Source organism: Rhinolophus ferrumequinum, chromosome 2 (genome assembly GCF_004115265.2).
Source record: "Rhinolophus ferrumequinum isolate MPI-CBG mRhiFer1 chromosome 2, mRhiFer1_v1.p, whole genome shotgun sequence".
In the NCBI taxonomy this organism is placed as follows: Eukaryota; Metazoa; Chordata; class Mammalia; order Chiroptera; family Rhinolophidae; genus Rhinolophus; species Rhinolophus ferrumequinum.
In genome coordinates, this window is record NC_046285.1 from 64494699 (window position 1) to 64517820 (window position 23122).

General features: G+C 35.9%; 2 protein-coding genes across 5 annotated transcripts in view; one reads left to right on the forward strand and one right to left on the reverse strand.

Moving 5' to 3' along the window:
- The first annotated feature begins 13 nt into the window (after nt 1–13).
- Nucleotides 14–23119, forward strand: MRPL47 (mitochondrial ribosomal protein L47). Of its 3 annotated transcripts, none has more exons than XM_033126071.1 (7): nt 14–162; nt 1990–2135; nt 2692–2752; nt 6168–6264; nt 10488–10618; nt 11784–11879; nt 23005–23119. In XM_033126071.1, the coding sequence occupies exons 1-7, from the start codon at nt 65–67 to the stop codon at nt 23060–23062; spliced, it is 687 nt and encodes a 228-aa protein (XP_032981962.1). In that variant the 5' UTR covers nt 14–64; the 3' UTR covers nt 23063–23119. The 3 variants fall into 3 exon arrangements, with proteins under 3 accessions (XP_032981962.1, XP_032981956.1, XP_032981972.1); XM_033126065.1 differs by lacking the exon at nt 23005–23119 and adding an exon at nt 14274–15307; XM_033126081.1 differs by lacking the exons at nt 1990–2135; nt 23005–23119 and adding an exon at nt 14274–15307 and having other exon boundaries at nt 39–162.
- The window catches only part of ACTL6A (actin like 6A), a 29005-nt gene continuing 20710 nt past the window's right edge, over nt 14828–23122 (reverse strand). For both annotated transcript variants that reach the window (XM_033126043.1, XM_033126053.1), the window contains exons 8-14: nt 22944–23033; nt 21286–21347; nt 20878–20992; nt 20650–20730; nt 19149–19244; nt 16604–16690; nt 14828–15306 (exon numbers count right to left, since the gene is read on the reverse strand). In XM_033126043.1, coding sequence (XP_032981934.1) covers nt 15226–15306; nt 16604–16690; nt 19149–19244; nt 20650–20730; nt 20878–20992; nt 21286–21347; nt 22944–23033 — 612 coding nt within the window. In that variant the 3' untranslated portion in view covers nt 14828–15225. The remainder of the gene's footprint in view (nt 15307–16603; nt 16691–19148; nt 19245–20649; nt 20731–20877; nt 20993–21285; nt 21348–22943; nt 23034–23122) is intronic.

Genomic DNA, 23122 nt, shown 5'->3' on the forward strand with positions numbered 1-23122 from the left:
CCGTGAGACATAGGAAGTGACGTCATTCTTGGCGGAAACGCGGTTTGCTTACTGATGTAAAAAAATGGCTGCAGCCAGTTTGGCCGTTCTTTGCCGTCAAGTCTCAGCCGCCCTGAAGACTTCCAGGTCGTTAATAAGTCCTCAGGCCACGGCTAGCACAGGGTAAGTGATGTGAAGAGTAGGTTTGTCTACCTCTCCGACTTTGGATCTTGTTTTGTTGCCGAGATGCTGAGAACAGCCCATTAATAGAAAGGCCGCCGGGTTGGCTGAACCCGAAACCACTCTGAGGAATGAGTGACCTTGGAGAAGTCGCCCACCTTCGACATTTGCATTCCTTCCTCAAACAGTCTGTTGCTACATACTGTGGATTAGGCAGTACATGGGGTCTGTACACGAACACTATTTGTTGAATTAAATAAACCTAGAGGTACAAAAGCATCCTGTTTGCCTGGGTGAGTTGGGAAAAACTTCGTTAAAGAGCTTTGAGCTATTGAACTGAAGGCTGTGTCATGTTTGGATGGGTGAAAAAAAAGGGACATTTGTACTCAAGAATCTGTCACAAAGAGATTGTTTAGTAAATGTTAACGTGAATAAATGAAAGTAGCCAAATGAACGAAGAGTCACCCTTGAAGGTTTGAGAAAGAAGCATCCTACACATGGTGTTCATTATTTCTGGAAAGTCAGTTTGTCTTCTGATCAGACCGATCATTTTTGACTTAAGGGTGTATGGTTTCCTCCCTTTTATTAGCTTTTGTCCATAATGATTTGAATTTTATAAATAGTTGGGTAGAGCATTCTTGTGCTCTATCCTTGTTTCCCCAACTTTTTATTTTTAGTTTTTTAAATTTCAAGCCAACAGAAAAGTTGTAATAGTAGTACAAAGGATAACCATATATACTCTCCATCTATATTAATCAATCCTTAACATTTTGTTAAATTTTCTTTATCTCTTTATAGCCATGACTTTTTTACCCCCTGAACTATTTGAAACATACCAGAATTGCAAACATCAGCATATATCTCCTAAGAACAATAACAGTGTCTTAATAATCACAATACTCCAGGGATCACACTGGAGAATTTAATATTGATACACTACTATTATTATGCTACTGTTATCTAGCATACAGCCCAAATTCAAACGTCCTCAATTGTCCTGGTAATTTTTTTCTTTATTTTTTATTCAGAGTTTAGTCAGTGATCGTTTATTACGTCAGTTGTCATGTCTCTTTTGTCTTTTTTAATCCAGAATCGTTCTTTTTCTTGTTCATGGCCTTGACATTTTTGATAACATCAGCTATTTTAGAATATCCCTACATTTGGATTTGTCTGATTGTTTCCTCATGACTAGATTCAGGTTAAATGTTTTTGGTAGGAATACAACACTTTTGATATACTTCACTATTGTATTTTAAATTATTTACCCAGATCATTATATTTTAAAAACATGATATTTAAATCTGCATAATAGATTACCATTTGGGAGCACAATATTTTTCAAACCATTCCCTGGTTGCACATTTACATTATCAATTGTTTGATATCATATTTAATGCTTTAATAGACATTTTAATTTATCAATTTCCATCTATGATAATTTCTTCAGTCGAAATTTCTGAATATGGAATTACTGAGGGAAGAAGCATTGGGGCCTCTGATACATGTTGCAAAATTAACCAGAATATTTTTAATCTACTCATATACCCACTAGCAGGTGTATGAAGGACATATAAAGGTTACCTTAAAGTATAATTATATAAATATATTACCTCTGAAATTATGTAAATATATTATCTCTGAAATTATAGGGTAGCAATATCTACAATGTTATATTAAAAATAATTTCTAAAGCATTTTATAAGTTTGTTTCTTGTGCAAAAATTGAGATTTTTTTAACATGTAGATGAGAAAATGATCCCATTTATTTATTGTTTAAAAATACAAATATTATAAATCTTTAATCTCTTCTTTATATATGTTCAATCTCAGGTTTTCTCTTAATCTGTTGCTTAAGAATACACCAAATATCACATCTTTACACCAGTGTAGATTATTTCATACCACGTTGTCAAGGAAAGGACTAGAAGAATTTTTTGATGACCCAAAGAATTGGGGGGAAGAAAAAGTGAAATCTGGTGAGATATTTGGGTTAATTGGTATTAAATATATTTATTGAACTGTTATCATTTGGGGATTATCCTGTTTGGGAATTATTTGGGTGTTTCCTCTTTCAATTTCCTTTGAGATAATGTCTATTAGTGAAAATGAAAAGGACAATGTAATAGTAGAGTTAATTGTTACTTGACAGGTTGACAAAAGGTTTAGAAGAGGAGTTAGGTTGAAATTATTCACTAAATTGGTGTTTGGGGTTTGTTTTAGATTTCATTTTTTAGAGACAATTGAAAATAATCATACAAAGCATTTTGACATTAGACTGTGAAAATACATTCTATAGTAATACTAACATTTTTTTTAATGCTATTGCCAGTCTCATTACTCATTTTCATATGTGGTATCTAATTTAACTCCAATTTAATTCTAATTACATATTATACTGTAATATAATAAAGCTGTTATACATTTTGCACTATAGAAACAGGCTTAGAGAGGTTAAGTAATATACGAAAGGGCATTGGTATAAAGGGCAAAGCTAGAAAATTATTTCATGTTATAAATTTATCATTTCAATAGGAGCTTCATGGACCTGTCAGCAATTAAGGAACAAAAGTAATGAAGATTTACATAAACTTTGGTAAGTATACTGAGGACATTAACATCTGAGTGTTTGAAGCAGTTACAGTATGACAGTGAGGTATAAACTTTATGTGATGTAAGAAATTGAGTAAAATGATTTCTCTTATAGTACTGTGGATGATATATAAGACCGTTAAAGATTTTACAAATGTGACTGGTTAAATTACATTAAGACAAATGTATCAGAATTCTCGAGTAGGTAAGGGTTTAGAAATTTTACTATAACAGCTACCTTTCATACTAGCACCTGTACACTAACAATTTCAGTAAACTAATAAAATGAAAAGAGTTGGTCACATGTAGGCCTTTCTCCTTTTTATTACCTTTTGCATAGTTTGAAATCATTAACTTATTTGCTTTGGGAAAGTGTGTTGGAGGGTGCATTTAAGACATAATTTAGGTAGGATTTTCTGGCAGGTTCTCCTGGAATTAGAGAAAGATAAGAGGATTTAAGACAGGATTGTATTTTTAATTGACATATATATATAGTTTTTTGAGGTAAAATTGACGTAACATTAGTTTCAGGTGTGCAATGTAATGATTCGATATTTGTATATATTGCAAAATGATCATCACAGTAAGTCCAGGTAACATCTATTACCAGACAGTTACAAATTTTTTTTTCCCATGATGAAAACTTTCAAGATCCACTCTCCTAGCTACTTTCAAATATGCAATACAGTATTATTAACTATAATCACCATGCTGTACATTACATCTCTGTGACTTACTCATTTTATAACTGGAAATTTGTACCTTTTGACCCCCTTCACCTATTTTGCCCATCCTCCCCACCCCCCACATTAACTGACTATGTTTAGCCCAAAGATATGTTTTGTTTGGACATTAGTTACTATTTTAAAATTGGAAAATTTCACACAAAAATCAGGATTTCTGGTTCCTCTTGAATAATCAGACCTCTGATCTGGCAACACTGAACCCACATTCCCACATTGCAACAACTGCCCATTCTCTGTAGCCACTGCCCAATCTGGATGGAGCAGTGCACACCACCTCTTACCCATCCTGTTGTTCTTTCAGCAAGCCCACTTTATTCACGATTGTTATCCAGCTGCACATTGTAGTAGGCATCGGAAGTTTTATCCACTCATTTAAAGGGTTATCTTTCATGTCAGATTGAAGAATTATAAAATGCTTATAAACCATATAGGCTTAGCATGTGATACAATAAGAAATATATATTGGGTTTTTGTCCCCATTCATTGACACACAACTCCTAAATCCCGTGCTATTTCCTGAGTGACAGGAGTGTCTTCTAATTAGGCAACTCTTCGTGTGGGAGTGAGGCGGGGAGAGGGGTATGTAATTTGCTTCAGAATGGAGGTTCGTCACGAGAAAGACCAAAGTATGATTCAAGGATGGAGCTTACAGCCTCACCACCACCCTCACCTCTGGGGGGGCGTGGTGGGGGACTAGAGATTGAGTTCAGTCACCAGACGTCAATGATTTAGTCAGTCATGCCTACATAATGAAGCTCCATTAAAAAAATCCTAAACAACTGGGTTTGGAGAACTTCCAAGTTGGTTTACACGTGGAGGTACTGGGAGGGTGGCATGCCCTGAGAAGGCATGGAAGCTTTGTACCACTGTGCACACACCTTGCCCACCTCCTCTCTTCCATTTGGCTGTTCCTGAGTTGTATCCTTTATAATAAACCTGTAATAGTTAAGTACAGCGCCCTCTTGAGTTCTGTGAGCCATTCTATCAAATTATTGAACCCAAGGAGGGGAATTATTGGAACCCCCACTTTTAGCTGGTCAGTGAGATGTATGGAAGCCTGGAACTTGCTATTGGCATCTGAAGTGGGAGACAGTCTTGTGGGACTGATCCTTTAAATCCAGAATCTGGTGCTAACTCCAGGTAGTATCAGAGTTGAAGAAGTGGTATTGGAAAAGACAACACATATTTGGTGTCAGGTGGGGGAAAAAGCCCTCTCATTTGGTGTCAGATGTGTTCTGTGTAAAACAGCGCAGATTCATTATGGAAAAATAAGTTGTATAAGTTGCACCTAGTTATTGGTAAAAAGATAGTTAGGGCTGTTTCAGTATTCATCCGGGCAAAAACCAATTTATCTTCTGCCACCCCTTTCCCCAAAATTGTCATCTTTTACAGCTTAACTATCCCAATTCCTTTTCTCCTTTTCAGTGCCCTCCACATTTAGCTCCTTTCCTTTCTTCCAGCTCTAATTCTTAAATCAGTTTATTCATAAAAACTACCCCACTTCAGCTTTGCCACTCAGTACCTTCGATTACGTTTGCTTTCCTTTCCTTTCCAGCCTAACAGATCCCATCTCTGTGAAGCTTCCCTTGATTATCGTAGCTGGAAGAGATGTCTCTTCTTGCCCTCTTAATTCTTCTGGTACTGGTTTTCTACCACTTAATACACCACATCACATTGCAGCTTCAGAGGCCGCACAGTGGAATAAAAATAGGTTTTGCACACAGGGAGTCCAGGATTTGAATCTTGCATTAGTTATGTGCTCCAGAATACCCTACATCTCTCAACCTTAGTTTCCTCATTTAGAAAGTGGAAATAGTACCAACCTCAAAGAAGTTGTTGTAAGAGTCTCGTTGTGGGGACAAGAGCCCCAGAGAGCAGTTTCCAGGCTCTTGGCCTCACGTGGAAAGGTGCTGGCTCAGGTAGTAAATGGCCATCAACTGTGATTGGATGGCCATCAGCTGTGGCTAGTTGGCCGTGAGCTGTAACCAGTGAGCCACTGGCCACTAATATAACTGCTGTGGCTGAGCTAGCAGGAAATGGGGGGGCGGGGAGCTAGCAAGAAGATGGTGGCTGGCAAGCGCGGACTGCAGTTAGCACAGCGGAGTGCGGGTTGCAGATTGCAGACAAGTGGACAGCAGGTTGCAGACAGTGTCGTTCCTGCTTCCTGTGTCTCCATCCCAGCTGCCAGTGAGACTATAGTGGTGTGACTCTCCTATCTATGGCTCCGTGGATGTTCCTTTTTGGCCTAGACACATCCTGCGTTCTTATGTGGGGAGTGAGAGCAGAGACCCCGCAGGCCGCCCCGCGTGAAATAACGTATATGAAATAACGTATATAAAATGTTTAGCACATGTCCTGGCATATAACAGGCGTTGAATAAATGTTATTTATCGTCCATCTTCTCTCTCCACTTAGAATATATGGGACTGTGTTTTATGCTTTTTTGTTAACTCCCCTAGTACGTAATACAATATGTGGCACACATTAAATATACTGAACAAATGAATAAGAATACACATAGCTGTTTAAAGGATTATTCTTTGTAATGATATTCTGTATGTTGAAATTTCTAAAGGACTTTTGAGAACAGACCATTAATTTTGATGTCAAAAGTCACAACTTTATTAATGTTATCACCAAATAGCATCACAAGTGTTGTGTTCTTTGATATAGGTATGTCCTCCTGAAAGAAAGAAACATGCTTCTCACTCTAGAGCAGGAGGCCAAACGGCAAATACTGCCGATGCCAAGCCCGGAGCGGTTAGAAAAGGTAAGGCTTGTGGGAAGTTGGAGACTGTCGTGTAGGATAGTTAACAGGAGTGAGTGTATGGTTCCTATATTTCTTGTCAAGTTGGGATTTTTTTTCTATTTCTGCTTGATATTTAGTAAATTTAGATTTATGTAACCATCATTACTGTCTAATTTTAGAACATTTCCATAACCTCAAAAGGAATCTCATGCCCATCTGCAGTCACTCCCCATTCTTACCTGCAACCCCCAATATATGTGTAGACATAAGTTTTTATTTCTCTTGGGTATATACCTACGAGTGAAATTGCGAGGTCATGTGGTAAATCTTTAACATTTCAGGAAACAGCCAAACTCTTTTCTAAAGTAGCTGCACACCATTTTACATTTCTAGTTCCAGTTTAGCCACTTCCTTGCCAACTGGGTCAAATTTTATGTTTTTTTTTTGTGATGAAAACACATAAAATTTACCATCTTAATTTTTAAGGATATAGTTCAGTATTATTAAATATATTTACATTGTTGTGAAAAGTCAACTATTTTTTAAATTAGCTTTTTCTTCATCATTAAAAGAAAAAATCTTTGAGTTCCTTATTTCCACTCCTAGAGGTAATCAGTTTCACGTGCTTCCTATTTCTCCATCAGAAGTTTTCTCTGCATGTAGAAGTGTGCCTTATTTTTATTTACACAAATTTGGTTATACTCTATATACTCTTCTAAAACTTGCATTTTCCACCTATCTAGTAATATCCTAGATATCTTCCCATATCAACATACGTAGATGTTTTTTTTGTGGCTCTACATGTTTAAGATACTTCTTCCATGTAGCAGTTTTATGTTTTAATTAGTTATGTTTATCAGGTTTGTGGTGTTTTTTTTTTTCATTTTTTTGTGTTTTTTTTTTGCTAGATTGCTTTTGAGGTCAACTGTTCATTGATTTTTCTGGCCCATAGTAAGTAGTCAGTGAGAACAGAACTCAGCTTTTTGTAGTGGCTTGTAGTCTTGCTTCCTAACCTCAGCTGCTTTAGTTTCCTTTTCCTACACCACTCACAACCATTATTGCTACACTGCCTCTAAGAAGGAAGGACCTAATATCCCTGGAGAGAGTCAAAAAGGTACGGAATAAAATCTCTATTATTTACTCTGATTATGGAGGTTATTCTGACTTAGGGAAAATTGAGTTACATAACATTTTTGGTTTTTCAAACATTAGTTTCATGTAACATGAAACTGGCAGAAAAGTTATGAGGATATTATAAAAAGAATCCTTCACCCAGATTCCGTGTGTGAATTGTTTTACGTTTTATCCCTCTCCACCTCCTTTTCTACATAGTTTTTCCTCAGCTGTTTGAGGATGTTATCTACATGTCCCTTTATCCAATAAATACTTCAGTGTATATTGCCAAGAAAACAAGGATATTTCCTTTCATAACCACTGTACAATTTTCAAAATCAGGAAATTAACGTTGATACAATACTGTGATCTAATCCGACAGATTTTATTCAAATGTCATCAGTTGTCCCAGCAATGTCTTTTATACATAACAAAAGAAAATCCTGGGTCATGGCATTCTTCGTTGTATTTCTTTAGTCTCCTTTTATTTGGATATTCTTTGTGTTTCATGACATTGATATTTTTGAAAGGTATAGGTCAATTTGGGTTTGTGTGATGTTTCTCATGATAATCATGATGATTGGCAGGAATATCATAGAAGTGATGCTTTATTCTTCACAGTGCATCTTATCAGGAGGCACGGGACATTGATTTGATGTTACTGATGTTGTTAGCATTAATAATTTGGTTAGTGTGGAGTCTCAGATTTCTCCACTGTTTCTAATTTTTCTTTGTATCGAGAGCATGTAAATATCCTGTAACTCTTCAAACTGGCACTAGTTTTAGCACCCCATTGATGATTATGGCCTGAATCAGTTATTACTATATATTTGCTAAATAGTGATTTTTTTTAATCCCGTCATTCATTCTACATTTAGTAGCTTTTTTTCTGTAAGGAAGGGCTTTCCCTCTCCCCATTTCTTTCATTCTTCCTTTCTTTCCTTCCTTCCTATCATTGTGGACTCATGGATTCCAGTTTTATTCAAAGAGTTAAAATCCTTTAATATCTTCTCAGAATTGGCCAGTGTGAGTTCCTTCAACCTGGCCCATGTCCTCATCATTCATCATTCTTTGATGAGGTACAGCAGGATGTACTGGATTCATCTTGTACTTTTCCTGCCCAGCCCGGGAATCAGCTATTTTACAAAGAAACCCTCATTCGTTTTAATGGAGGATGACATATTTATAAACTAAGATCTGGGTGGTAGGTGTTTTCATTGATACATAACATTTGTAAAGTAATGTGATTTTATTTCAGGTATATTTGCCAACTCTGCTGTTAAGGAAAATTATGTTTCAAAAGCTTTTTAAGTGTATTGGCTGTTTATAAATAGCACATTGTCTATTTGATGAAAAGGCTTTTGCTAGAATGGTGCTGCTAAAGGACTTCAACTTCAATAATAGATTATCCCCTCTCCCTGTTTTACAAAATATATTTCAGAGGTGAACTTCAGCCCAATAGGTCATATGTACTGCACTGTCCGAATTAGCAAAATCCAAAATAAAAGCATTTTATCCTGGTAAACTGAAAGAGACCATATTTTTTTAAAACCTCAAATACATGCAGTTTTCTCAATGTTTTGTAACATACTACTAAGGAAAACTTATCAAGAAATACATTTGAAAATTATTATTCTCAATTTAAGATAGAAACTAAAGATTCAGAACTGTGTAAGGACACTCTTGGCCCTGGGAGAGTTGTAAACTAGAAAAGAAAGCTCTTTGTGTTTGGCTTGTTTTGAATGAAGGGTATCTAACTGATACTTCAGATGTTCCTCCTCATTTATCGACGTGAACATGCCTAACCGGGTACTAACTCTCTGGACTTGGTAGCTGTTTCTTTTCTTTGTGAGCTAACATTAGATTGCAGTTAGCAGCTTCAGCCCGACCTTGCTGGGCACACACTCATGGACTCAGTCAACAGCCAGCTTTACTAGGTTCCTAAGGGTTAGAGCTTTGTCTTCGGCCCTGATCAGTGTGGTCCCCTCACTCTTCTAATTTTTTTCTGTCTTCAAATAGGATTTGTCCTTCTTACCACATCTTTCTGAACAATTTTGTAGAAATTCATCTAGTTAGAGGACATACACGTGGCTTCAACTGCTTATGGTGGTATTGAGTGAATGGGGATAGCAGAAGTGCTGAGTGTGAGCTGAATATACCTCAGGTAGTCCATCTAAATGTTGGCTTTCACATCTTTCAGGTCCCATAGCTACCTGGGGGATTTTCTGTATAATCTAATCTGCCCTTTGGGTGGGAGGCAGGATTCTTATAAGAAACAAATGTGTGTATGCAGTATTTCATACCTGTTATGATGCTCAAGCATAATACACACACATAACCACCTAAAAATGTCTCTCGGTATTTTGAACTATGAAAAAAATTAGCCCGTATATCATTAATTACAATCCCCAACATAAGAATGGAATATTTATTTATAAAAATGTGCTGCTCTACCAATATATTATGTATATTTTAAAACACAACAGAAATGTTAAAAGATAAAAGTAAACAGAAGTTTTAATAGTATCTTCTTGAATCTTGATGGATCTTTGGAGATTAGTTATCAGGGCAGACTGACTGATACCCCATTTTCCATAACAGTTAACAGCTGCCAAGTAGGTCAGAATATCTGTGTCTGCGTGTTCAGGACACACGGAATAGTTGAGGCCAAAACATGGCTTGTAATACTAAAAAAGCAGTAAACTGTTATCACTTCTTAATAGTTCACTGAGTTTTGAAATGACATGCATCCAACTGGTTCTCCAAAAGGAATCTATGCAAGTGCATTCCACTCCAAATAAAACTAATATGTGAAAATCTGAGCTAAATATTAGGTTGGTGCAAAAGTGATTGCAGTTTTTGCAATTAACCTTTTAAACCACAGTTACTTTTGCACCAACCTAATAAGTTTTCATTTAAATGAAACTAAACTTTTAAAAAAATTACTAAGTGATATTACAGACACCCATGTACGCATACCTGTGCCAGAAAGATTTTTAGGAAATATCTGACAATGGTTCTTCGACAAAAATAATCATAGGTTTTCTGTAGTATAGTCTTTATATGTTCTCTTTCTTTGGGATTCTGTTATAGGTGATTGTGGAAATTATATCTTTCTATTCTCTTCTCAGGTAATAGAATCCATGGATGCATTAGATAAAGTTGTGCAGGAAAGGGAAGATGCCCTAAGACTTCTTCAGACTGGTCAAGAAAAAGCTAGACCTGGTGCTTGGAGAAAAGACATCTTTGGAAGAATCATCTGGTACATAGATTACATTGTGACTTTTTAAAGATAAGAGTGGAAATCCCATGCCTCTTCCCCTGTCCAATATTTTTTAAGAAAACTCTCAGCATATGGTAGGTATTAGATCTATTAGAGATGTATCTAATATAAAAAGAGGCACCCAAACCCCTGAGAACTCAAGGGTATGAAGGTAGCTTTATTTGGTAGCCCAGGCATCCCATTCCCATTTATCTATAGGTTCTTTATAACAATGGTTCTTAATCTTATGTTCATCATTATGACCTTTTGAGAATTTGATGCAAGTTATACATTCTTTCCCCAGAAAAATGTGTATGTATACATGTAATTCAGAGGATTATAAATGCTATGAAGTTAATTTTAGGACACATACCTTTCTTTTTTGTGCATTAAGATCGGGGGGGTCGGGGGGCAGATCCTGGAACTATTAAAAAGAAGTTTTTGAGGCATAGGCCACATGAACCAGGCTTAGTTTACTCCCATTGTCATCATGATAAACCCTAATCCAAGTTATGAAACAGTTTAACCTTATCCCCTACATCCAGTCCCCAAAGTCCTGTCAGACCTTGGGGAAAGATCTAATAAACATTTATACTGAGGTATAAATAATTGAGAAGATCCAGTGTATAATCTGCCAGTTTATTTGCATTTGGGTTGAACTGTCAAAAGGAAACATCATTAACAGAATTTTAAACATTGGCCAGCAAAATGCGGAAGATATTTTGGGTGCTTGGAGACCTTCCCTGTACTATTGAAATTACAAAACATAATAGCGCTTGTTCATTTGATGGGTTCTTTTAATGGAGTTTGAGGTAATGGGGCTGTTCAGAGCCACATTTAGGGGAGTAGCTGTGCTGTCTTGAACCATGTAATCTAATACAGAAAAGACAGAAATTGCTAAAACATCTGACTAAAAACTATCGTATGTTCTACTAATTCTTATTTGGATTAATCAGGTGAGGTCAATTAGCAAAGGGTGGGGATAAGAGGAGAATCTGTGTCAAGTTTAGAATCCCTAAGAGTGCTGTTCTCTTCAAGGGTTTTTTTTATTTTGCTTTTGATTTATTAAAGACATATTTAGTGGAAAAGAGGCTAAAACTCTTTATCTGTTTGAAAAAGTATTAAATGTTTTCTATAAGGCGATACCTTTTTGCTTTCTTGGCAGGCACAAATTCAAGCAATGGCCTATACCTTGGTACCTAAATAAAAGATACAACAGAAAACGGTTCTTTGCAATGCCCTATGTGGATCGTTTTGACAGGTGAGCACAAGTACCTTTACTAATGAAACATCTTACACTGGATGACATGCGACAAGCTTTTGCATAAGTGAATACAGGTTCATTATGGAAAAAAAAGAAAAATCGGGTAAAAAAGAAATTAATGTCTTCTATAATCTCACCAGCCAGAAACAGCTTTCAATTAACTTTCTAGTGTATATCCTTTCAGAAGTTTTATTGCCTTTCTATTTATCAATGTATATGTAAGAAGATGGTTACCTTTTTCTATTGTGTTAAAGAGAAGGTCCAAATACTTCAGTTGTATAAAAGTCAGCTTATTTTATTGCAAAGTTGATGGAGGAGCCTGTTGCATTATATCTGAATTCAGGTTATTTTGCAGAACGGTATCTCCAAATATTTTTATAGCAAATATTTTTCTGCATTACAGTTGTTATTGAGTAGGGAGAACACAGTGCTTCTGTTATTGGAGTGAAGTGATTCCCTGAATCCCCAGCTAATGATTATAAAAACTAGGTAAAAGTTTTTAAAATAGCTATTTTAAAATTATCTACGTCCAGAAGCACATAGAAGACTAAAGGAGAGTTTAATCCCCAAAACTGCAATTGGAAGGGAAAAGACTTGCAAGTTTGTGGTTTCCAGGGCAAAGATGCCACTCAACTCCATGGAAAAAATGGGGATGGGGAAACTGCAGGATTACTGGCTAACGGTGTCAGAGAAAGGGAAAATCCTAGCAGCAGAAGAACCAGTTTTTAACAACTGCCTTGGATAATATGTTCTGTCATTCAACAAGTGTTCTTTAAAAACTGATTTTCTCCCCCAAAAGCTTGTTTCTATTCCAAAAAAATCAAAAATACTTTTAAAAAACAATTTAAATAGGAATGAAATGTCTTTAAACTGAGCTTTAATGTATTTTAGTATGCTTTAGAATCACACTTCAAATTTTTCATCTACCCCACCAAACCAGTTCTCTCTCCTCATTTCCAGTTTCGTCTATTGTGATATGATTAATATATATTTGGTCTTTGTCCCTGTTTGTCATAGAGCTCCTAAATCCCTTTGATTCTTAAGTGAGGAGAGCAAAGGGGGGGAGGGGCGTGTCTTGTTAAGTTCTTTTGGAAAGCACCTAAGCCAAGGAGAACTTTCATTCCCACTGATTTCTAGGGAGGGGATAGAGGCTGGAGGTTAAATCAGTTGCCAGTGTCCAATGATTTAATTAACCCAAATTCCTTCCCACCCAGTGTTCCCACAATTTAGTCTTACCTACTTACTGTTCATCAAAGTCAGGCCTTTTTGTTTCCTAAACATAACTTGTTCATTTTCTCCTCTTTTGCTGCTCCTGTTGCTGGAGCTTTGAAATCTCTCCACCTATATACATTTTAAGACCAAGTACAGATGCTAAACGACTGATGAAATCTAACTGCACTGGCTTTTTTCTCTCCAAGCCTAATGTGCCAATTGACCCTTCTGCCTCTTAGTCATGTAAGGTGAAACTATAAATAATGACTTTTAAAATAATGTATGAGAAATTAGGAACCCAGTGTTAACTGTTACAAAATTTAGTTAGAGCAAAGACTGATGAATACAGTGGGTAATCTGATTTCAACTTTGTTTAGTCTTATACTTAATTTACAAAAACTTTTTTTTTGTATATACGGTTTTTACTTCACCCAAATATAAGTCTTATCTGAAAATTCTATGAACTCCCCATAGCACTGGCATATTATATACAGTACCTGTCTCTTAATTATATTGTAAAATTTTATATAAGCTTACGCCTACTAATCAATATAATAACCTCCAGAATATCAGCTTCAGTACTATAGAGGCTTTGCATCCATGAATTTATCACTTACAACTCTGACAAATCCTACATGACCCTAGAAGTCTGCGTACTTTAGCTGAGGCACAAATGGTCTCCTGCCCTGAGATGCTGATGGGCAGAAGCAAACTCACTGAAGAGAGTGGTGAGTGTAACTAAGCACCTAAGCATCATCTCCAGGCATGGTTTTATTCTCTTTGTTGTAGGGGAATGATACGGTAGAATGAGTGCCAGTTAAAGAATTCCCCAAAGTCTCAGGATATATCTCAAGATGTAAAAATCTAATGTAGTCAATAAAATGACACTTTCTAAAATAAGGTAGAAAGATACCAGTCTGTTACAGGTTTATGAGATCTGTTCATTCTTTCCAGTCAGGAAATAACGAAGGAAAATAGGTGCAGCATGCTTTTGATTTCACATTTATCTTTGACTTGAGTAGGTTTACAGTGATTATTCAAGTTTAATAATATACATGACGTCTAATACAGAGACTGGCATAATTGAAGCCTTTAAATCATTGATTTGGACATATTTTGATAGTATTGAATAATGGAAATAGTTTTGTATAAATCACTGTTATGCATTTATTATTCTAGACTGAAATATGAGAAACAAGCCCGCATCCAAGCAAGGAGGAAAAATTTAGAGAAAAAGAAAGAAAAACTTCTTCAGGAAAAGTTTCCACATCTTTCTGAAGCCCAGAAGTCAAGTCTTGTCTAAGATGTCTGAACTCATAATTTACCATTTTTTCTTGGATACCAGTCTGTATATGAAAGGAACTGTTTGTTACGTAGTTTATAAAGAAATTGTGTTTTTAGACATCTGTTTTAAGTGTTAATACGGCACGCTAATACTGGAAGTGGTCCTGCTTCTACCAGATTTTTAAAAAAATAGGTATAAACTTCAGATTAAATTCCCATTTGATAAACTCTGATATCTAAACAGATTTAAAGCACTTGTATCTTAGAGTAGGTGGGTAATGTCAACTGCTACAGCAAAGGCCAACCAGATAATGTTTTTCCTATTATTGTTAATAGGCTACTAAGATGATAAACTGCTGCTGATAAACAGTGAGGACTTTTACTGAAAATAGTGATAAATACATTTAATGCTTAAAATATCAAGTTATAACACAACAGTCCAAAATATGTATTTTTGGAATGGCTAGTAATTTTTATTTAATTTTGCAAGCCTAAGGTAAAAAGCATAGGCAATAAATTTTACTCATCAATAAAAAGCAATTCTACCAATCCACTGGTAATTATTATACTAAAGAGAGCTGGAAAGCATCTGAATGAAAGCAAAATATTTAGAGAAAATAGATATTTATACAAAATTATAAAATGCTTGAAATACGAATAGTGCTTTACAAGGAGAGCACAAACTTATTTTAAGTTATAGAGCCAGTTAAAGCCTTAAAAAATTTATGTGGAAATTGAAATATGCAAAAATGTATAAACATTCTACAAAAGATGGTCATTCTTTTCCTGAGTATACTAAAGCCATGAAACATAAGGTGACACAGGAAGGTAGAAGTGTGGGAACTCTTCAAGGGCATTTCCTTTCTACACACTGCTTCCCCCCTTCTTCATATTCTTGTTTGGAAATCCACATCTGTTGAAAGGTACCCTGTAAAATGGAAAGAAAAACTGTATTATTGTGCCTTTTATTAGAAAATACTTTCTTTTAATATCTATTTTCACAACTGCTAATCTTTGAAGAACTCAAACTCTCCCCCAAAATAATATTCTATTACTCCCTTCTTATTTCTGCCCTCCTCCACCACCCAGACACTACTTGGGGGTAGAAAGAATATTAAATCCTTTTAAAACTGTTATACTGTCATGAGGATACAAAATGGCTGTGAAAGGAAGATGGAGGGTTTAGCTATGATGGCTTGTGCCAATCTAAGGCAATGATAAAAATTGTTGGACGGCTTGATCCCAGTACAGAATTGAAGAGATGTTGTAGCACTTGATTAATGGTAACATTTGGAACTCAGAAGTGCTCATCAGAACTAGGATGAAGATTTTCACGTACGCACACCATAGTACACAAGCACTGTACCAAATAAACATAGATGGTGAAAGGAGGGAGGAACCTGGGCTACATTAATAATAAGACATATAAGCAGGAGAAATCCACTCCCTATGATTAACTCTATTCAAGTGGATTCACACATGGTATCTAGTTTTGAGCTAAGATGTGCTAAAAGATTAGAAATAGAATATATAGATAAGAAATATATAAATAGACAGTTACATTTAACTGCATAAAAATGTTTAGCCTAAGTACTTGGTGACATTTACTTTAGTTGCTCTGAGGTGAAGGGAAAATTCTCCAATCTAGGGTGCAGATAAGTGCAAGGACTGTCTCTCCTGATTCTAGGCAGGCTCCAGTCTAAGCAACATGCAAAACCTAGCACCATGATTTCACCATCTGCCCCAAGAATCATTTCCTGACTTCCTCTACCTCACCAACAGGCCAGGGAGCAACCAGAACCTGAGAAAGAATGGTTTAATTTTAAATATGCTGCAGGTAAGTACTGACCAGGGTCAGTAACAGTATTAGAAGAGGCACGAGTAAGTTAACAGATTCCCATCTCTGTTTGACAGGGAAATGGAAATTAGGCTGAAAAACATCCACTAATAAGGCAACAGAGCATTTTGTTATATTAGAACATGTAAAACTGGTATTAGGTCCTCTTCTCATTTGATAGTTATAAAATGCAAAGATAAATGATGCACTGGGATTAGTCTGTTCAATCAATTTAGTATTGTAAGGCTACTTTTTCAAATGTCCCCACATTTATTTACATATGAAATGTGTAATACAGTTGTGATGGAGGTAGTGCATAACACTTAGTGGTATATTGAAGTTAAATCATTCAATAACAATTAAATATTTTGCAAAGTAATTTACTCACCAAAGAAGCTAGAATGGAGCCACCAATCCATGAACTAAACCTCCGTTCTACTGTTGTATTATTTGCAATCAGTTTCAAACGCATACTCTAAAATAGAGAGCATTATTAATACGATCAAATAAAACAGGTGACTCAACTTAAGAAATTCAAATCTGACAACTTCTTTAATGACTCTTTAAGCACTGATTATACAGGATTTTTTTAGCACCAGCCAGGCTAATCATATGCACAGGTTGAACTACTGTATAGGAAATTTTTTTTTCTTAAGTACTTTAATTATGGCTCTTGAAGTGTAATCCTGAGTAAGAATAAATTGCACACCTTAGAAAACTGCATACTAAAAGAGTACGGCACTCACCATTTATCTCCTATGATAGCAAACACACTTAACGCTTACTGTAAGTCAGGTACAGTGCGCGTGCCTCGTCTTTTGCTTCATGTCTCCCAACACCAAGTACAACTATCCCAACCTGCCACTGGTTCAGAAGTCCTCCTCAACTTTCTGACTACTACTTTAGGCCTTCATGCTCTCCTAACCCCTCCTTTCTTAGTTCACCCCTCTCCATCCCCTAAACCCTCCCCACTTAAAAAACAAAATGCAAACATCAGATTTCAGCGAAGTTTTTTACTCTTACTGCTTTCCTTCCCAATTAGTGTTTCTATTCTGAACCCACACGCTCTCCTGATAAACGTTTTTTTGTTTTGTTTGCCTCACTGCTATCCCTATTCTACTTCCTGTATCAAGAGATTCCCCCTCCCCCTAGGAATTTGCTTCTGGAGATAGTTCTCAAATTGTTGATTCCTTCCAATTACTCCATATGTGAACACACAGATTGAGTCTTTTTCAGTGAAAAATGTGTGTGGCAGGGGGTGCTGGGAACAGGAGGGACGAACACGGGTTTCTGAAAGTGAGGAACTTCTTGGTATCTATTACAATGGAATTTTTCCCGTTATTTCATTCATTTCTAATTGACTCCTAAAGGACAAGGATAGTAACTAACAGGTCTTTACCAGGTCTTGTACAGCCCATGTCTTTATTCATTACTCTGGGAATTTGCATGAAATCTAATGATTAGAACTATAAGGAACAAATCAAACTGTATCTCCAGCAATGTATAAATACAAAGGCAGATGTCAATCTTGTGCCTATATCAGTATTTAAATAACACATTTATACAAATGTGGCGTATAATATTCATTTATGTGAGAAACCAAAAATTTTTCATATATACAAATACTGTTAGGGCCTATGTAACCCCTAACAAGTTTTTTAAACCATAACATTTAGTGCAGAGTACCTTACAAAACAAACTACGTGATAGAAGTTTTAAAATCTTAATATTATGACTGCTACTCTGTTATCAATGTACCATGTAAACCGCCTTCTCCCCAAACCAGGTTCTTCTATCCTTTGAAAAGTTTTCAACCATGCACCCATGATCTTTTTAAAACAAACGTGGGAGTTCTTCAGTCCTCAGCCAAATTTGATCCTATAAGTTCACTATTAATAAGCGACATAACCGGGTACATATCTGTGTGCGCTGTATTGTGCCCCGCAGAGATATGCTAAAATTCTAATCTCGGTACCTGTGAACGTGACCTAATTTAGAAAAAGGTCTTTAACACATATAATTAAGATATAAATTAAGATGAGGTCATACTGGAGCAGGAAAAGAACAGAGTAAGGAGGGGAGAATGCCATATGATGACAGAGACGGAGTGAAGTTGTGTAAGAGCTGCAATCCCAGAAATGCCAAGGATGCTGGCAAACCTCAGACGCTAGGAAGAAGGAGGAAAGAGTCTCTCCTATAGGTTTCAGAGAGGGCATGGTCCTGTTGAAACATTAATGTCAGACTTCAAGATTCCAGAACTGAGGGAGAATAAGTTGGTTGTTTTAAGCCACCTACTTTGTGGTCCTTTCTTACAGCAGCCCTAGGAAACGAATATACCATCCAACCAGCAGTATCGCTCTCCCCACTTCTGCATACATAAGCCAGCCTCTTAAAGATGCTGGAATATTCCACTGCCCCTGCATATTTTGCACATGGTTTTCCCTACACCTAGATGTCCTTTTGTAAATTACTAACCAGTTGAACTATTAAAACAGCTTCTTTGTGAGGCTTTCCTCTGATACTCCCAGGGAGTTAAGTCCTTGCTCCTCGGTGCTCCCAATAGCACCTGGTTCAGACATACTGAACCGCTGAGCACATCACAGTCGTGATTTCCTGCATGTCTGTTCATCCCAACAGGCTGAGCCCTTGGCAGCCAGGGACTATATTTTATGTCACTAGTGTCTAGCAGACTAGGTACTTAAGTGTGGAATCAATGAATAAAATGAGATTCAAATACTACAAGAATAACTAATATATGTTTACCTAGGAAAATCTGATTAATAAGGGATATTAACTTTATTGAACTAATACTTACCGTACCAGGCACACACAAAACATCAATTTACTGAAAAACAAACCTTATCTATGTAACATTACACCTGTGGTAAGGATACATCTGACTGAAGAATATCACTAAAAGACACAAAACTTACTGGCGGAGTTTTCTGAGAGAGCTCTCTATTCAACCTGTCTGTAAAGCTCTGTATTAGCGTGTTTCCTCCTGCCACTATAACACTGCCATAGAGACCCTAGGATACAAAACAAAAATAAATTAGTTCCAAATATTTCCAACAGTTTTTAACCCATCATAATTTTGGGCAGATAGCTGCCAATATTTACTTAGACGTGTATTTTGTAATGACTTCAGCTGAGGCTGCTCATCTGGAAGTTCCGGTATTTAAAATTAGACGAGATTATGTGATGATTGGTTACAGACAAGCCATCCTCTGACAATATTCCTAGAAGATGACAGCTACCTTTCTCTTTCGCATGGGTATGCATCACAACCACACGGAGAGCTTTTTCAAAATCCACATGTGGAGGCCTCTCCAAATAAAAATAAATGCATGCTTAGAAAGAATATATTTACCTCTAATTGGCATGTATGCATCAGAAAGTTAAATGCTTAACCACTGCTTTTTTAGTGGTTAAAACTTTATTCCACGTTTTAAAAATTTATTCCAAAGTTATAAATCATCTAAGTTTTCAAAGATACTGGAGTACAAATGCATCTCCTCTGCATTCAATTTGAGTGAAAAGGAGAAATCTCGCTGAAAACAAGTTAGCACTCACAGAGTAAATGTACTTCCATTCATTTGCCTTCTCCCAAAAGTGGCCTTGAGTTTGCACTTAAAAATTCCATACTTATACCCATATCATCCTAGAAACAGCACATGCCTGCCAGGGATTACTTGAAATAAAGAGGATTTTTCATAGCCACCCCAAAGTCCTTTTTGGCAACATGGTTTTTAATATTTAATAGCAAGCACCCTTTGCTATCAGCACTATGCTCTAAACAAAGGAATTGAAAGAAAATCGAGACAGTATGTTGACTACAAATTGAATCTAGGGTTTAAATATGACATAATCAATCTAATAATCAGTATGGTATATAATATGGATTTAGTATTTAAATCTTGGAAAAGCACAAAAAATATGAAGGTAAAGAAGATCATTTAAACTACACTCCATGTAAGTTACATAATTTAAACCACAGCTTTCTGAAAAAGGTAAAAGAAAACTACTGTATACAAGAACAATCAGTAATAATACATATTTTGGCTTGTCACATTTTAGGAAATCTCAAGAACAGCACTGCTCAAAAGAACTTTCCATGATCATGGAAATGTTCTCTAAGTGCACTGCCATAAGCAGCTACTGGCTACACTAATAAGGTGGCTACTGCAACCGAAGAACTAAATGTTTATTGATTTTAATTTAAATGGCCACATGTGGCCAGTAACTACCACTCTGGACACCACAGCTCCAGAGTACTGCATTTCTCCTTTTCAAGTACTTCAGCTGTTTACATATTCTGTTATAAAATGGACTTCAAAGTCAACGGCCAAAGCTGCCAACTTAAATAATGATTTCAGGGCATTTCGCTGCACTAAAAGATACCTTTATTGCCATAAACAGGAGACTGACACTTACTGGTCTGATATCAATATCGCACATTCCAACACTTGTAGTGACAACATGACTGACACCCAGCATTGTATTTCCTGATAATCCCTACAACAAAATAAGATGAGTAGTGACACAGAAGAATTTCAAATAAAGCACAGATAAAAAAATTTAGTATTATTTAGGTTTTATAAATACACAAGATCATTACATGTACAGGAAAAGCCAGGCTAATTATGAAATAAGCTTTTCTACCTTCACATTGGAAGGGTCAAATAATCCTTCAGGAATCTTTAACCGTTCAGCTCCAAAATCACAGTTGTAGCCATTGGGGAATTCATAATGAACAGTTGGCATCTGTGCGGCTACTCTGAAAACACATAAAACACAAAACAAAAACAATCCTCTTCAAAATTATAAACTACTCAGGAACCAACTTGTAAGAAAGCAGAGTGAAAATATCTTATTTTCTTTTACAATGTTATTCACTATTTCTTAACTTTTTACCTTTAGACCAGTTAAGCATATTCTATGATTCTTCTTTAACTAAACAAATCATTTTATTTCCTCCTTTATGAAGTATACAGTTTTTTCAATGGTTAGAATAAAGGTTTTAATGAGCTATTAAATTATAAATCTTGTAAACAAAATAAGAAAACATACTGTTCATCGTAAGTTGAATCTGATACTTGAAGTACTGAAGCTTGAAAATCCTGGATCACACACTATGGATAAAATTTTTTAAAAGGTTAGTTTAAGAAACAAGGTTACTGATCTTTGTTTTCGCAATCCATACTTTCGTAACATTATATATAAAATATTTTTCTTAAATGAAACTGGACCACATTCCTGGCTGAATAAGTCATTTAAGGGTACAAATCTATCCAGCAAGGACTCTTGACAATCAAGAAATCCAATTCTAAACATCTGTATTAGAAGCTAAATGACAGAATATTTAAATCATATCAATTACAGAACAGTGATGAGATAAAAACAACTAGGAACTCTTGTTTCACGGTCTTGCATAACAAAGTCGGTTTCAAAATAGTTTTTATCTTAAAAATAAGTATAGACTTACACGCAAGATTTCATTACCTGAATATACAGAGGGTGCCAAAAAAAGTATACACATTTTAAGAAAGGAAAAACTATTAAAATTACACTAATGGTAACCATTTTGAGCACCTCTTGTAATTGCAGAAGTCAAATGTGACTTGTAACCATGTTTCCCAAAAATAAGACCTAGCCATACAATCAGCTCTAATGCGTCTTTTGGAGCAAAGGTTAATATAAGACCTGGTATTATATTTTATATTATATTTATTATATTTATTACATTACATTATATTACATAAGACCCGGTCTTATATTACCTAAGACCGGTCTTATGTTAATTCTTGCTCCAAAAGATGCATTAGAGCTGATGGTCCAGCTAGGTCTTATTTTCGGGGCAACATGGTATTTACCTTTTGTTATCGGTATATACTGAGTATTACAATTTTAATAATTTTTCCTTTCTTAAAATGTGCATACACTTTTTTGGCACCCTCTCTATGTATGAATATACATACACACACACGTGCATATACACTGCATTTTATGTAATTTTTAATGACTGCATATAGTATAAAACAATTTAAAATTCTGCTCTGAAATACATGTCCTCTGGGCTGCTAAGAAAAAATCTTGTCTAATATTTTAGCAAAATTATTAATCATCTTCATAATTTTTACTTGTACTTAACACCCACAAAAAATCTCTGCATTTAGGTGCAAAAAACTGTCACATAGGATATATCCCTGACACAGTGAATTGTGACTTTCATATCCTTTTACTATGAGAAATGATTGTACAAGCGTGTATCTGTGTTGCGGGAGGATGTTTTACGAACTTCTCCCCATATCAGTACGTCATATGTTCAGAAACGGCTTTTTAGTAAAGAGGGTCTCTCACTGGCTTCTAGCTATTAACAGTACACATTTTTTTATCTGGCTGACTGATGTTAGGAAATAGAACATAACTAAGCCACAGCAGTAGATCTCTACGGTCAAAAACCATTTTCTCCACCAAAAAATGTCCAGACTACCATAATGTTTGTTTTTAACCCCAAAACAAAAGTTCCTTCCAGGTCTCACCATAGTAATCCAAATTAATATACAGTAGTGTTGACATATTTGGCAAGTATGAAAACCACCCCCCAAAAAAGCTATTAGTTTTATTTGTAAAATATCATTAAAAATGTGAAGTTTAAAAATAGCACTCATAGTGTATTCAAAAACTGATAGCCTATAACTCTCATAAAGAGAATAAGGGTTACTTACGTTACACATGTAATTGTGCCAAGACCTTGTAACCTGTGGCAACTTCTCTTTTCTTTTCCAGTTTGCTGGAGATCCTTCACGCACAGGTTCCTGAGTACCAAGAGCAGGTGCTAGGTTAACAGGGCTCACAGCATGGGGTGAAGAGGTAGAGATAAATTCCAAGAACAAAATTCAATCAT